Consider the following 16,298-nt stretch of genomic DNA (forward strand, 5'->3'; position numbering starts at 1 on the left):
CAACTTAATCCAGGCATGAAATGGAACATTTTATTTTGTGCAGGGCAAAGGCCAAGAGAAATAGTTAAGCCAGTAGAAAATTCCTCCGCTTTTTCTTTGCTGAAAAGGCAGAAAGTGCAGGTTTATCATTTGCTCTTTTGTTTTGTTTTGTTTTCTTCTGTTTTGCCATTTAGCTTCAGAAATCTCAGTACTTTTGTGCAAAGAAAACAGGAGGTTTTGGCGGTAATGTCTTTGCCATAATAGGGGTTAGTTCTGAGCCTGGAAATGTTTTCTCTACCATGCTGCTCCTGGTGATCCCTGCCATCAGTTTAGCTGGTGCCCATTTCTGTCTTCCAGTCATCGCAGTCTCCACCCTTGCAGGTACTTCCATGCAAGCCCTTTTCCCCCAGCAGTGCAGAGTGGAAGTTACCTCTTCCTGTTTTCAGCCAGCCCGAGGGTGCTCAATGCAATATACCGTGCCTCTGTACTTCCCAATTCTCTGTGCAATCTGCTTGATTTTTATTGTCCTTAATCACAATACCATTTACTCTTCAAAGCTGGGCTGAGTCCCATACCCAGCCCTCAGGTTACTGCTAAGGGCAGGTAGTGTCTGCACATTTCTGTCACACTTCGTAGCACATTGTTCTCGGGTTCCTGTGGCTGCCCTCTTGTGCTCATCTGTTGTGCTTTTCTTTTTTTCTTTTATTTTTCCCTTTTTGAAGTTAGGAACAAGGCATATTTTGGAAGCTATGGAGGCTGCAGGCCATCGTATCAACACCCTGTTCCTGTGTGGTGGGCTGAGCAAGAACCCTCTGTTTGTGCAGATGCACGCTGACATTACTGGTAAGTTAGAGGAAGTTTGGGTAAAGGATAAAGGGTAAAGCTGCTTTATTATTGTAGGTGGCCAAGTGCCCCATCTTTGGAAAAATAAAGACTTCCTTTATATAGAACTGGATTTTGTTGGTTGGAGAAAAATATTGGAATGAAATGTAACTTCCTGCAAGACTGGATTTCCTGACATTTAAAGGCATTTGGGTAAGACAGAAATGTTTAGAAGTTCAAAAGACTTCAGGAAAACTTTGAGTAATGTAAGTTTAGGGTGTATGTCAAAGGAAGACGTCTGAGCTGACATGAGCACAGTAATGCTCAGATTTGGGATATTTGGCTGGGAGATGTGACTTGCCATTACATCAAACTGCACTTTACAACCATGATGCAGAAGGGAAGATGAAAATATTCTTAAAGTACTTATCTGGGTTGAGAACAGAAATGGAGAAGCAAACTGATAATGCCTATTGACCTTCCAATTAATGGATGTGTTGTGGTCGAGGTGGCACTTTCTGGATGTGAAGAATGTCGAGAGGTGCATATCTTCCCGTACATGACTCAAATGCTTTAGGTGAATTTCAGCGTGCAGAGTTTGGGATGCTGATCCCTGACACGTGAAACAAAGAATCAGTGAAAAGGTTTTCTGATTAAAATGTAATCAGGAGTTCTTTGACTGTAACTAATGGCCAAGTACAATTCAGGACAAAAAGGCCCTTTTGCAGTCTGGAGTTCTCCCCCATTTGTAAAATCTGTGACTGACAAGAGATGTCAGAGTTCATCTAAGTGAAATGCTCTCGGTTGTGCTGAACTCATTTGAGCCTATCAGATAAAATAACTGACATTCCAGGATCAATCCCCCATTCTTTCACGAGAAAAAAAATCTGAATATATTATTGTTAGCTGCAAATGCCCATGACTCAGCCATGCAGACACCCAGTAGATAACTTTACAGGCCACTTAAAAAGTATCTCCATCTTTTTGTTTGCTTGGTAAGAATTCTGCATTCATTCTGATGGCGCAGGAAATGTGCAGTAAGTTTTAGGGTTAAAATGCTTAAATTGCTTTCTGCTTCAGTGCCTGGTGAGCAGCCGAGTGGCTGTAAGTGTTCATGTGAGGCTGTCTGTGTCTGATCCAAGCCATTTGCCAACCCAAGTCCCAAGCCATGAGCCACCTTAGCAGGAGGAATGCTCAGGAGTTTGATTTTGAGCTCTTGTTTTTAAGGTGGATGTGTTTATTGTAATTCAGACAAACACGAGAGGTGCTGTGGTTGCGCTGGCTCACGGCTGGTAGCCATTCCAGCAGTCCAGCAACAAGCCCACACTGTACTCAATTTCTCTCTGCACCACACCGTCTGTGCTAACTATAGGCAGAAATGGCATAGAGTGCTATGGCACTGGAAAATGACTGTAGGCAGCTTTAAACCAGGGGAACAGAGCAATATCAGTATGTTAGGAGATGCCTGGAGTGCAAGGTGGACTTGCTTTGCATTGGTAGTTGGTTCTTATATTAGGAATTTGATTTCCCATTTTAAAAGCATGTATTTGGCTTCTCTGTAGGAGTTGCTCAGAGCTCTCCTTACATCTCCCTCCCTTTTCAGCTCCTTCTGATCTTGCAGTTGGCTCACAGGAGCATTATATCTCTGATGCTGTTTGGAGAAGGAAGTCCTCCTCCCACCTCCATATTTGCATCATCATGCATCCAATGAGGTTATCTCAGTAATGGAAATTTACACACGTGCCAAATACTGTAGGGATGTACAATCCTTTGTTTAAGTGGGATGAGCATCTGAAGTGCAGCTGGAGGAGTTGTTACACTCACACCATTCAGGCACCTCTAAGAACTGAGACTTCAGGCAGATCTTAGTGGTTCAATGCTCTTTTTCCTTCTGCTTTTACCCTGATAGCACAGGTTGCTGAAAAGAGGAAAAGTACGATGGCACCCATGGCTGATGAAACTGTTCCATAACTTTTACTGCAAAACATGCAAAGTTTTTCATTGTATTTTCTTTTATTTTTCTGGGGCTTTAATCTTCTTTTCAAGTATATTGTACAACTGGAAGATAAGATTTCTTTTATTTCATTCACAGCTTGTGAAAGGTCACTATTTATATTTTTCCACCTTCCAACAAAAACAGCCGGGCTTTGTTGGCATACATTTAAAAACGAACACAAACAACCTTTTGGGTTTTTGCTGTTCATTACAAAAGAAACAGAAAGGGGTTTTTCCACCCGCGCTGCCCCTCAAGGTCAACTTTCAGTTTTCAGGTTGGTTTGGAGGTGTGGGTAACAGCTTTCAGCCAAGTGCTTTGAGGTGATTAACCGCTGCTCTTCATTTACGTATTGATGCTTTCTGCATTAATATTGACATTGTTTTATTTACATTCTGCATTTTTCTTGGGTCCCGGAACCACCCAGCACAGATTAACGTTCATCTGCAGTGGGTTGTACTGTATGAACAGAGCTGTGAACGAAGTTTTCAAGTCCTTTGTCTTTCCTTCTTTCTTTTTCTCTCTTACCTTTAATTATTCATTGAGCAGCTACTGCTGCACTGCTTTATTCTTCCTAACAGATGTGTGACTTCTTCCTGTATAGGCAAACCTGTTGTCCTGTCCAAAGAAGTGGAGTCTGTCCTGGTGGGTGCTGCTATTCTTGGAGCTTGTGCTTCGGGGGATTTTGCATCTATACAGGTAGGCAGCACCTGAGTTTTTTATTTTTAATTACTGCTTTTTTCATTATGTTTTACCTTTGGAAATTCAGCACTATGCACAGGCTTTGATTCAAGTGGAAAAGTTTGCAGAGCCGGCATCTCTTTTTCTCCACCCTCATGTTTTAACTCTGTTACTTATGTGTATAGAAGATTCACTGATGTCTGACATGCAGAATAAGCTGTTCTCTGTGAGGTTGGGCTGTGTACTCTTACAGACAGAAGGGGGCATTTGGCAAGGCCCTGCTCCTGCAAGACGGCCACACTTTCATCTCAGCTACGGGTCCCACTTCACATTGGGGAATATTAAACATCAGAAATACCATAGCACTTACAGAATTGAAAAGAACAAAAAACACACCTACACCTCTTGTCTTGTAGTAGTGAATTCAGAGTTAATAACGAGAGTGGAACTTAGTGTTTATTTGTGCTATTTCAGTCCTTTAATGGTTGAAGAAGTGTCAGTAATGCTTTTATGTTCAGTGGATCAGCCAAAGCATGATTTAACTGCATTTGTGTAAGTGACAACCTGAAGAACCATCTGTATGCACACAATTGTAGCTGTTTCCCCACCTGTCAGTTCTGCCAGCAAAGGGCATTTCCTCTCCTAGCAGAAAGCACAGCTTCCTTTCATGAGAATTCTTCCATTAAAATGAATCCCTTGGAACAAATAGATTGCACAATGTGCATTTCTGCTTGTAAGGAAATCTTGATTGTTTTGATAAACGCAATTTCAGTAGCATCTTTTGGTGATGGGAACTCATGTTTAATTCCTACCTTTCTGTTTTCTATCTTCATTTAAAGCAGTATTCATTTCTGGTTTAAGATACCTTGAACCATTATGTGCTCAGTGAACATCTCAAAACTCTTTAAATTAAGTAAGTCTGTCTTTATAAAAATACAGTCCCTTCCCATCTTTTCTTGAATCAAAGAAAGTAATAGCAGATTATAAAGAAAAAAAGAAACAAATCACATTTCATTCCAGCACCTCAGCACCGCATTAGGAATCTGATTTCTCCATTCATGTCAGGTCTGATTGCAAGGCTCTTGCTGGCCAGTAGGGCAATGCCTTGTGTTTCACTGAGTTGCAGGTCAGCCCCAGGTGCTTCCTTGGGATCCCCCAGGAACAGGAAAGGGGAAAGCAGCTTGGAAATGACTGTTGTTATTCATCTCCCTGGACGTTTATGACATGTTTCTTTCCATCCCGCTGCTGGTGGTGATTGCTGGGAGCCAGGAGAGGCCCCATCCAAGTCACCAAACCTGCGGTGGGAAGAAGCCGCTCTCTGATTCGGCTTAGCGTCTGTTCATGAGGTTGTTGTTGAAGAGGTGACACCAATGGCAATATCAGCTGTGTTGTGCAGCAAATGTTTTCAATTACGTTGAAATATTTTCCAAAGAATTCAGGTACTTGAGGTCAGGGACAGTATAAAGCATACAAACATCTTTGTAGGTAAATGGGTACCTAACCTTGCAGTTCAATAACCTTCTCTTATTTTTCTAGCATTCTTTGCAAAGCAAAACCTTTCATAGAGGTGCTGCTGCAAGCATTCGGTGTCACTGTAGTTTATGTGAATAACAGAAGTTATTATCTGCCCTCTGATAGATGCTTCCTACTCAGTTATTGAGTTTTCCAGAACTGTTTGTTTGCTCAGTCTAACAGTAAAGGAGTAAAACAAAAAATACAAAAATAAAACCAACCACCAACCAACCACCCTGTGAGGTTTTTTAGCAGTAGCCTCTTTATAACTACGTTTGTTTGAAGGGGAATTTTTACTGTATTTTTCCCAGTGATTTTGGTCACATTTCTCAGAATGATTTTTGGATGTGACAAAAGCAAAATGCTTAAAAGCAATCTGTTTTTCCTGGCTTTGCTGTTCTCTATTCTCTAAAATCGAGGCATCTTCAGGAAAGCTTGGAAATAGCACCCAAAACCAAGGTCCCTCAAGATCACGTCTGGTAATCTTGTCTGGATTTAACCAGGTCTGCTGACTACCGAACAGACAGGTAAAGCACACCGGTGCCAAGCATTCATAGTAGTGCTGCTGGGAGCGATGCCTCAGGGAGCTGGTGAGCCTGTGGAGCGGGGCTGATCTCGGGTTGTGTCTGCATACTGAAGTACTGAAGCTTTGGGACTGCAGTGCACATCAGGCGTTAGAGCCGCCCTGCTCCTGCGTTCTGGTGCTGTGGGTGTTTTGGGGCCATGGGGCATCAAGACAGAGCTGCTGCTCCAGCCATCTGCTGTTGGCTCAGGAAATTTGGTACAGAGAAAGTCTGTGGTTAGGAGAAATGGTATAGAGTAAGAAACGTATGGTAACCGTATACTGTAATTAGTGTTAGACTTCTAGATTAATGGTTGGGAAATGGATTGGCATTGCCCATTTTTTCCTTAGGGGTAAAGTAGATGGTTTTGGTGGTTGCTGTTTGTCCTGTTTCCTGTACTGTCTTGATCCTTAATCCTGTGACGTTCCACCACTGGGATTTGGAAATGGGGAAGTTGCTGCTTTGGGGGTTTATTGTTCCAGGAACAGGGAGTGATTTACCTACAGTTGCTGCATGCTGAACCCAGTCAGCACGTTTGTGAAGCAATTGGATGCTCACACTTCCCTTTCTTCGGCAACTGATTATAATGGCTGGAACACAAATATGCTTTTCCCTAAATGAGTTTCTTCTCAGAAGGAAACAAGTCTCCGTGCTCCTCCCAGCTCCTTCTCTTTTCTGTAATACAGCAGTGGCCATTTACAGGATGCAATACTTCCTTATAATCCTTATTTCTTTTAACTTCTTAAGTGATTTGGGCAGAGAAGATTTTCATGCTTTTTTGTTCACCACGTCTGTTTTTGTCACAGAATTCTGAGTATGCTGAGCCTTTGCAGGAGGAAAAACAAACACTGGAAATGAAAGATACTGTAAAATTTGTAGCCATGGAGGTTAATCTGCTGGATGTGTGTGGTTTTAGGAGCTCGAGCCCCTTGGAGCTGCAATTTCATCTTTAGGTAATTCTATCAAGGAAAGATTTATAACCTCCATCTCGTGCCTGGTCACCATATGTCGTTCCTTCAAAGAATGTTGACTTCTCTGTTTTCCTCTTCATTTACTCTCTCCGCATTCTTCTCCTCTGTGGTAAAAGAGAATTAAAACAATTGTTCTATCCAAAAAGGATAAAACCACACGCGCTGCGGTGAGAGTTATTTCCCATTTTATCTTTTGGTTCTTTGTCTCCGGAATCTCCGGGAAAAGGAGAAAATCTGAATTTCTTCCTGCAGTTCGGTTTATCTTTTCATTTGCCCCTGCTACAGCTTTTTCCTTTTAGAGGTTTTGTAGTACCTTCATTATTGTTCTGTGAACCAGAGCACAGCCTGCCTGGGTCAGGGCTGGCACAGAAGATGGAGCTGTGTAAAGCTCATACAGCATAAGGATTTATGAAATATTTACTAGAGTTTGGGGGATTTTTCAAACACGTGCCGTGTTCAATGGGATAACCTCACTGGTTCTGGCTTAGATGGGTCAATTTATTGGTTCTCGCCGTTCCTTCCATGTGGAGCAGCAGGATCCTGGGTTTTTTTCTATGTGATTGTTTCTGTAGTAAAAATATAGTTTCCGGTGTAGTGAGCCAGCAGCAATTCCTTCTCAGTAAAAATGTTCAATAAATAAATGTCAAAGTTTCCACTATATCCTCATTAATCTGCTTCACTTGTATGTAATTGAAAATGGGAAGAAGGTGCTGTTTGATTTGGCAATCGTCCAGCTCCTTTCTTTCCTTTTCTTTTCTTTTTTGGGCTCTTTGGGACAAAGCTGTACACCAGGGAACGGCGTTATTGCCTTATAAAATTCAGCACTCCACTGACTATTCCTTAATTGCATATTAAAGCAATTAATAAAATTGCCAGTTTGAAATTAAACTGGCAAATTTATTTTGGAGTTGGCATCTAATGTGGGTCATTCTCACTGGTCAGCGTGGAAGAGAAGAATATTTTACTGGTAACTTTCTGCGTTCATTTTTGATGTAAAACATAAAGCTAGAAGTTGGTTCTTTTTAGTACAATATGGTTACTCTGCAGCTTCTGTAATGGAGCAAGTGGCAATAGTGAATTGACAGCATTTCTTAAGAAGATGCATTGGTAATAATTGGAACTGCCCAACTTTTTGCTGACGGAACTAGCAGGATGGGGCTATTTTCATTTCTGGATCAGTCTGTCTCTGTAATTTCACGTAGCTCCACTTATGTCAGCAGACATGCTTCGGTTGATGATCTGATCTATTCCTCTTCCAAAGCATTACCAGGTCATGGATTGAAATTAATACAAATGTTCTAGTTGATTTCCATATTTTCAAAAGGAAGAACCAAGTGAAAGATGAGGGAGAGGACAGCTTTTTTCCTTAGAAATGGTAATAACTTGGGAAATCAAAAGAGGAAATAAAATGACTTCTCCCTGTTGAATTAGGTAGTATTGCCTTCCTTCATCTCATTAAAAATGTAAAGCACTCTTGTTTTTGAGCAGGGTAAATTAGTAATTAAGTGCTATAATCAACTTGTGTAAACATAATAATGAAGGAGAGCAGTAAATTAATCATTTTGTTGGCTTTCTTTACCCAATTAATTCATCTTTTACTAAGGGCCTTCGTTGCACATTGGGATGTTTTTCTCCTATTTTCTTAATCTGGATGTTTTGGAAAGTCAGAGAAGGACGTGGTTCTTCAGAACCGCACTGTGTGCAAATAGCGTGTTCAGGTGCTGTGAACTTGTCTTCCTTTTCTTCAGAAGCTCCAACTTTGTGCATTTATGCTTTGAGTCCATGGTTTAGTGGAGGCAATTCTTGGGCAAGGCTGGGCATTGGCTTTTGCTTTTCTTGGTAGCATATTGGCTGGGTACGGCCTCTTTATGTCAGTGATTCTTTTAAATTCCTTTCTGGATACGATCATCATCAGTCTCTATTGAAAGGGCACAGGCTCCATAAAAAAAAAGACTTGAAAATTCTGTGCGTAGCTGATACAGCTATTGTTAGAGACAGTGTTCTGGTGGTGAAAAGAGCTGAATCTTCACAGTCCATTCATTTTGTGTGTTCTCACTTCTGACTGTCAGCAAAGCTATCAAGTAATGTCATGGACAGTTTGTGATGCAGACAGTGCAGCTTGCCGAGAACCAAGCTGTTGTCCACATAAACAGCAAGGATGTTCAGTGACTGTGGTCATTGTGTTCAATATTTGCAGCCAGGCTTGGATTCAAAGCGGTGATTCAGCAGCAGAACTCCATTCCTTTACCTCTCTCCATGGTGTTTTGACACTGAAATACATCTTTGCCTAATTGAAATGGTTTGGTGTGGGCTTTTTTTGTGTGCTTGCATCGAAAAGGTTAGATTCAACCCGGCATGCATGAAACCACCAAGATGCTGGCAATGCCTCTGGCTTTTGTATAGAGTCAGCTGCCTCCTTACCAGAAATCTTTAGAGAAATATAGATGAGAGGGAAAAATTAAAAGGCAGTGATTTGATGGCCACTGTCCAGTTCCTTGTGGTGCAGTGTTTATGGTACAAAGAGTGCCTTTTTAGTTAGCATATTTTGGCCTTTGTGTCAGAAGTCTTAGCAGTAAGGGTAAGAAGTGGATGAATCAGAGCTACTCTTTTGCCCTAAGGATGATCCTCCAGTATTAAAGCTGAGAAATATAAATGCTTGTCTGTCTCTGCCAAGCACACAATGAGCTTTCAATTGGTTTGAGAGCATTCACTATGATTCTTTTTTTCACTTTTCAAAAGCCGCATTAAATATATGAAAACATTTCTACTTTCTTTCAGCTGACTTCAGTGGACGGTATTTACGTGTGGTTGGAAGTCGGCTCTTGGTGGGCGTTAAATCGCACATACAAGCAGCACCACTTGGAGACAGACAGCTGAGATGGAGCCGAGAGCTCGATGCTCTCACAAAAGCACTAAGAAAAGTGCCCTCTGTCTTGTTGCTGTTTACGGACATGTGATACTGGTTGACATCTGTTGCCCTTCTCATTTGAGGACTGCTTGCTTTGCTAACTTTAACATTTCCACATTGCTGTGCTGTTGAAGCGCAGATACACAAATCTCCTTGGAGTCCCCAAGGTCCTTTTAGGAGAAGCGGGGCTGCCCTCATTTGATATCATCCTGCTGGCTGCTTTTATACTGGAGCTCAGATAAAGAATTCCACGGCTGTTAAATGTTCTTGGTGGAGTGCTACATCTAGTGCTATATGTTGTCATGCATTTGATGAATGATCAGATCAGTACGTACAGTAGTGTTTGGTTAATTGTCACCTTAGATGATTTGTAGATGTTTTATATCACTTGAAATTATTACAGGTAAAAACTTGTCTAAGAAAATGTCAAAGTTTGTTGCAGCAGGTCATATAGCACTCAAATGACAGATGACTGCGGTCTGTAATCATAATGCAATATTCTCAGTTAATGTAAATCAGAATTACTCCAGGATTTCAGAGCAGTGACACCATCTTACTCCAGTGCCCTGATCCAGTCAAGCACTTTGGTACATCATTTAACTTTCAAGGAGGCCAGAAGTTCAGTTGAAGACAAGCAGGGCTGCCCATCTGCTGAAGTACTTTGCTGGATCAGAGCCCAAACAGGAATCTGACACACAGTTTGCCCGTAGATGACACATCTTGAAATGATAAAGGCTGTTATGGCTCTTGCCGTTGGTTATTACCCATTCAGAAATGAGTTGTGGATACTGGAGGTAATAGGATACAAAACCAATGCCTTCTGTTTGGTGCTGTTCTTTTGAGCATACTTAGCATGTGCCAATGGAAATGTCACCCAGCACACAAATGTTCAGATTTGGGATTTCTTCCTAACTTTTAATGACGGGGAAAGGCAGCTGCAGTAGGTCAGTGTAATACATTGACTATAACAGAACTGCAACCACGTACATATGAGTACCTGGCACAGAAGTACTGCAGCTGGAGATGATGGTCCCCAATAGGTAAAGATGTGACCATATTGTTCTTCTAAAGGTAGGTAACAGAATACCAAACTAGTGAAGGGACACAAAGTGTGGCCTTCTGTTTGGCCACTGGTGGAAGGTGCTGTGTTGGGAAATCAGTGGGCTTACCTGTTTATTAACTCTGAGAATGGTGATAAAGGTTTTGTTAGCTATTTCCTACATTTATGAGGATGGACTGAGAAGACAGTTAAGGCCTCCAAGGTGTTCAAATGACCCACAAAATGTATTTAATCTTCAGTGTTTATATTGAAGATTCATCCAGGTTTGTGCATTGGCACAATCCCACTGACTTCACCTGACTTTTATATCTTGCATGCATGTGCCCGATGAGAATATTAGAAGCGACCATATGTGTCTAAATAAAATCTGTTCTGTGGGCTCAGCACTTAGATCGTCATGCCTGTTAGCTTTTAATAACTCACATCAGCTGATGTTGGCAAAGAATAGGAGTTTGTGTTTTGTTAATCTGCAGAAATGGAGCCTCTTACTGGACCAGCAGTGCTTCTCTTACCAAGACCTGTCAAACAGGAAAAAACACGCTGCATGGGATAGTTCTGGTTCAACTGTTGCACATCTATGTAACAAGGCCCGAAATGATGGTGTTGGAGTCAGTGTAAAGAGATGTACAATTAGTTGATTGTTTTCCAAACAGACCAAGACTAAGATCATCTTGTTGAAGAAATTATTGTGTAACATCAGTACCTTACAGTTATTTTAGCTTGCTGGCCTTGTCTTGAGGAAAGCCATAAATACCAGGAAACCATAAAAGTGTCCTTATAGTAGACAGATGCTTTCTTTAAAGTGTACAGTAATACATCTCCTTTCTATTTTAAGGCCAGATTTTACCACATGCTCAAAGACATGGCTGAAGTCATTTGGACCTTGGACACCCTTTCTGTCCAGGCCATTTAGACAAGGAAAAACATGATAGCAATATTTTATCGGAATGATGAGTACAAAGGGGGTACCGTGGATCCTTTGTAACTGTCGGTAGTCAGTAACGTCCTTTTCAGAGCATTTGGCTTAAATGATGTTCGAGATGTCAAACAAGTTGAAGTCTCTTTGCCCTCGCCTCTTCAAGAGCTGAGCAGAACAACCTTCAAGTTATGCACTAGAGAATTGGAAACTCAATCTGGCTATGCTGTGAGATTAATTTTCCATCTGGGATTTGCTCTCTTGCTATGTCAGTGCAGGGGATCAGACTGTTCTGTAGCAAAGCATAAGCATGTAGAGACTCTGCAGTAGCTGTCTGAAATGCTTGTGTGGTTTATTTTCAATACATTTTTGAAGGACGTTATGATTACCGAGTCGTGGGATTTGATGCCAGTAGTTGGTATCACCGGGACATACCTGAGCCGCCTTATCTCTGAAGAAGCTTTTTTACCTTATCTGTACTACGTTGTATTTTCTCCTACAGATGCCTGAAAGGTTTTGTTTCTCACAGTTTGCCCTATCTGTGTAGTTTGATGGTTGCCTATGATCTAAGCACTTCCAGTACATTTCATTTTGCTGTGGTTAATACAAAGTAGACTTTTCTTTCTTCCCTTTTATGTAATCAAGGATTTTAAATGTTAAAGTTCCCCTATTAGTTTTACTAGCAAGAAATCCCAGTGGCTTTATTAGCGTACTGGCTTTTCTCATCTTTGGAATTATAATCCAGTTCTCAGCCTCCTTTCTTTGTCATTATAAGTCATGGGCTCTTGTTTCCTTGGTTTCTTGGACATAGATGTTTAACAATCACTCCCAACTCTTGCTTACCTTCCTGTTCTGAAACAACTTCTGACACCCACAGCACTTCATTCTGAAACATAATTTGATATTAGAAATTGGGGCAGTGAGTTGTAGAGAGAATCCATATAAAATTACTTCCTGGTCCATAACCATCACTCTTGAGGGAAATATAAGCAGAAGGGCTAAGCAGTAACTGGGCATGGAAAAGCACAAGTTGCAGATTGTTGCACAAAGATAATCCTCCACATCAGGGTTGGAAAACAGTGGGTAAACGTGAATAAGGAGAAAGCAGCATTGTGCCCATATCTCGCTGTGCCTTGCGAGAGTGGATAAGCAGCAAAATGAGTTGCATTGTTAAGTTTTACAAGTGCAGTTTTCAGCTAAGGATAATATACAGGGAATGTACTTAATGTGTAGCAGCGCTGGGGGTTGCGTTCCCCTGAATATTTTTGACAGACATTAAGTTTTGATCCATGTAGGGCCTGTTTGTATGGGCACATGCGATCGGTTTTTCACACAGTTTCCACTTAGTCCTTGGCCGTGTAGAAATCTTCTGAAGGGGTTTGAGTGGGGAAGCCATGGTGGAAGCATCTTGTTCTGTCAAGGATCAGAGTGGTGGTGGTAATCAGAGCATGATAATTGTGTTGTATTTGGAAGATCTTCTCATTTCCCAGCCCCGTAGCTCAAATCTGAGCTAAACTTCTTGGATATATTCAAGAAAAAGCTTGTGAGTCCAGCAGCCTCAGGTCAGACTCCTTATGCTTTCACAGTGTCGGATAAGATTGTCTGTGAAATGTTCCCAGACCGATGTCTCCCTGCCTGTTGTTAGTAAGTAGTTTAGGTATTGAATGCTGTGTCTTTAGACTGGACTGGGAGAAACTGTGCTTGAGTGCCTTGCAGCTGATAAATTAGGTATGTGTTAGTCTCTGGGTTGGAAGCTGGCACTTAGCTTAGGTGAAAGAGGTGAGTAATGGCCGTAAAGATGCTAAGCTGTTTGAAACTCTTCTAATAAGTGGGGTCTTGTTGTGATGAGCTATCCTCACTTTCTTTGACTGTTTGTTATAAGAGCTTTGAGTATACAGGCATATTACTCATTATTTACTGGTCATGATTGTAAGGTTGTTTAATTTTGCAATAGTCCCATCTAAGGGATATTTCTTGTACTGCATGAAAGGGAGACAAGGCAGGCTTTGCTTTTCATTTTGTTTGTATACCTTTGCCCCCATGGAATGACTGGGTAGCCAGCACATTCGCTGCTTCCTCAGGTGTGCTCACAAGGGTTGTAGTACTTTGGTTAAGCATTGTGGTGCATGCTCTTTTTTTATGGGTTCACATTTTATCCGTGCAGCACTGTTTGGGCTATGCCAGTGTTGGGCTGGAAGAGGAAAGATTTATGATGGCATTGATTGCAGTGCTAAAATAAACTGCTCTCCCTTAGCCAGAGCAATATGAGTTTGTAAATGCCAGCATTTTATACACAAAATGAAGGACACTGGCTAAGGAAGCCAGCTGCCTTGGTTAGCTGTTCAAGATCTGAAAATGGCAAGTCTGTAAAAGCCAAGAGCCAGAAAAAGTCATTTATATTACAACAAACTCTGTCATGAGTCATTTGACTTCTTTTTGTCTTGCACGCAGAGTTTATGTCTCAGACCTTCTAAGGCCCGAGTAACATCTGATACTCTTTAGGCTGAGCTAGCTCTAATAGGAGGGAGTTCCTGTTTCCAGTTAGAGGACAGCTTACCAGTTACATGTACCACTCAGAACTCTATTTAACCTAAGGCTTGTGTTTACAGGCTGAAAACTATTACTTATTTGTTATTTTTATGGTACGTTGTTTATCCGTGATTCAGTTCCAGCCATAGTGTTGAACAGTTTGGTGTCCTGAGCAGCAGCAGACAGAGAGTGACCCGAGAGGGGCTTTTACTTTTTGCCTCATTCATTTTTCTATGGCAGCTTCAGCCATGGCCCAGGGTGACCATTGTGGATGGTGAGGGGTTAAGAGCTTGAACACACGTGGAGAGGAGCTTCTTCCCCAAGGGCTGGGGTGGAACTCCGTGGAACTTCATGTAGTTGTATCTCCCTATATGTCCTCTGCCATTCCTCCCTTCTTACTAGAGGAAGGATTCTAACCGTGTGGGCTGTGTGGCACCCCGCATTTCACACACGAGTTTACATATGAGCTGTGTGTGGTTTTCCTTCTCTTTTACTTTAAAGGAGTCAGCACCAAAACATACGCTTTGTCTTTTTTGCCCTTTTTCTTTAGTTGTGTCTCTTCCTCTTCTTCTTCCTGCCCCCTCTGTTCCCATGTCTTTTTTAAAGAACATCTTACCAGGTGCTGCAGGTGAAATAGTAGGTTAATCACAGATAGATAACTGCTTGTGCCAAGGCCTACACAGACTGGAAAGACGAAGCTGAGACACTGCTGAACATCAGGAAAGCTTTGTCCCATCTGAAAGCTACAGGGAACGAGTTGGAGCATCCCCAGCCTGCTTGGGAAAGGATCCCCTTCCAGGCCTACTGCTAAAAGCGACCTACAGCTTAATGAAGCAGCATGACTCTTGTTCCCCCTAGTGGCTAATTGCGCAGGATCTGGTTCACACGAGCATTTCATTTGGCTGCCTTTGAACTTTCTGCCTCATTTTCCTCCTGTTCACATTTTCTCTGTGTTTGGTAATTTCCTAATTCTCTTTGTGTGGCAGTTGTTCTTTTGACCGTGACTTCAGGAACCAGGAAAATAGGGAAGAAACTTCATCTTCAACACAGCTTCGATTTAAGGTTGTAGAGGAGAATTTCTGTACATTTTCTGCTCATGTATGCTGGGTCTTTTTCAGCACCAGTAACATTGAGGGTTAAGGATGAAGGGCTTTTCTCCATTTATCACCATTGCTGTTCATACTGTAACTCCTTAAGGATGAACCCGTGTCCAGAACTTAAGACACTTCAGATCAGCAGCTTGTTTAATGTCCTTGAGATAAGTAATGAATTCCCTGGCTCTGTGGGTCAGACAGACACCATATAAGCTGCAGTGGGGTGTTTTGTAGTGATGAGGGGAAGAGGAGCTGTGTTTGCCAGGGAGAAACTTATTATCAGTGCAAGGTGACACACATACTGGTGAAGTTCTGTTATCAGCTGTACTACTTCAAATGTCACATCAACCACTGAAGTACCCAGTTCTTCTGAATTTACTTTGGTATAAAAAAGAGCCAAATTTTGCAAATGAGAATCAGAGACCATGGCTTTTATTTCTGGCTTTGCCACCTCCTCTATCTGTGGCTTTGAACAAATTGTTTGATTGGCTTTTTGTCTGGCTGATCTTTGAAGCAGATCTAGTGATATCTAAGTGCTTTCTCGGCAGGTTTTGCAGTTACATTAAAGGTGATGGGATAAGAAGTGCAAAGAAGATGTACAGTGTTGTTAATGGCATTGATCTGATGGACTGAAGAAGAGATAAGAGTGGGAAAGCCAGTAGAGTGTTGACCCAGTTCAGTTTAATCAGAAAACCCTTAGAGTTCACTGGAAAACAAAATCTTACATTAGAAATAGAAACAGTTTCTTATGTGTGGTCGTTTTCATTGCTAATATATAACATGAAAGGTGGCTCACGTAGTGTGGCGTGAATAGCACTCAGAGGTTTATATCAGTTTTTAATATTCCTATTTACATCACTCTTGATTTTTAAAGGCTGCGTTACACGTTTACAGTGAAATGCACTTGCTATGCAAAACTCTGGTTTAAAGAAAATATTTGGGCAGAGATGGGAAACCACATCCTTTAAAGCACAAATACAGTCACAGGTAGAAACAACAAAGCTTTGTTCAAGAGCAGCGTTTTCTGCAGCTGTAGGCATCAAATGCTGCCTCTAAGCAGTAATGGAGACATGGGGCGCTCCTTTGGCTCAGTGCTGAGCCCTCCTCACTGTGCAGGAGCCCTGTAGAAATGAGGTGTTTCCCTTTTATTCTTTCCCTGCAGTGGGATTGGGATCAGAACATCTTGCATTGCTGGGCTTTTTGGATTTGTCTCTGAAACTGGTTTGTGACAGATCAGTAACCCAATGAATGTAATGTAAAGCAGGATACC

The 16,298-nt window shown here is 41.7% G+C and overlaps 1 protein-coding gene across 17 annotated transcripts in view; it reads left to right on the forward strand.

Annotated features, from left to right (window-relative positions):
* FGGY (FGGY carbohydrate kinase domain containing) overlaps positions 1 to 16,298 on the forward strand; it is a 264,828-nt gene that overhangs the window by 236,920 nt on the left and 11,610 nt on the right. For 13 of the 17 annotated variants that reach the window (XR_001556977.2, XR_001556979.2, XR_001556981.2 and 10 more), the window contains 3 exons: positions 702 to 822; positions 3,399 to 3,493; positions 6,357 to 6,503. Coding sequence is in view for 3 of the 17 variants with exons in the window: in XM_015870644.2 (XP_015726130.1) it covers positions 702 to 822; positions 3,399 to 3,493; positions 9,300 to 9,398 (315 nt within the window). In the remaining 14 variants the exon portion in view is untranslated. Of the gene's footprint in view, positions 1 to 701; positions 823 to 3,398; positions 3,494 to 6,356; positions 6,504 to 9,299; positions 10,876 to 16,298 lie in introns of those variants that run through there. The other 4 variants (XM_015870643.2, XM_032446175.1, XM_015870644.2 and 1 more) reach the window with 3 other exon arrangements.

This window comes from Coturnix japonica, chromosome 8, assembly GCF_001577835.2.
Source record: "Coturnix japonica isolate 7356 chromosome 8, Coturnix japonica 2.1, whole genome shotgun sequence".
Lineage (NCBI taxonomy): Eukaryota > Metazoa > Chordata > Aves > Galliformes > Phasianidae > Coturnix > Coturnix japonica.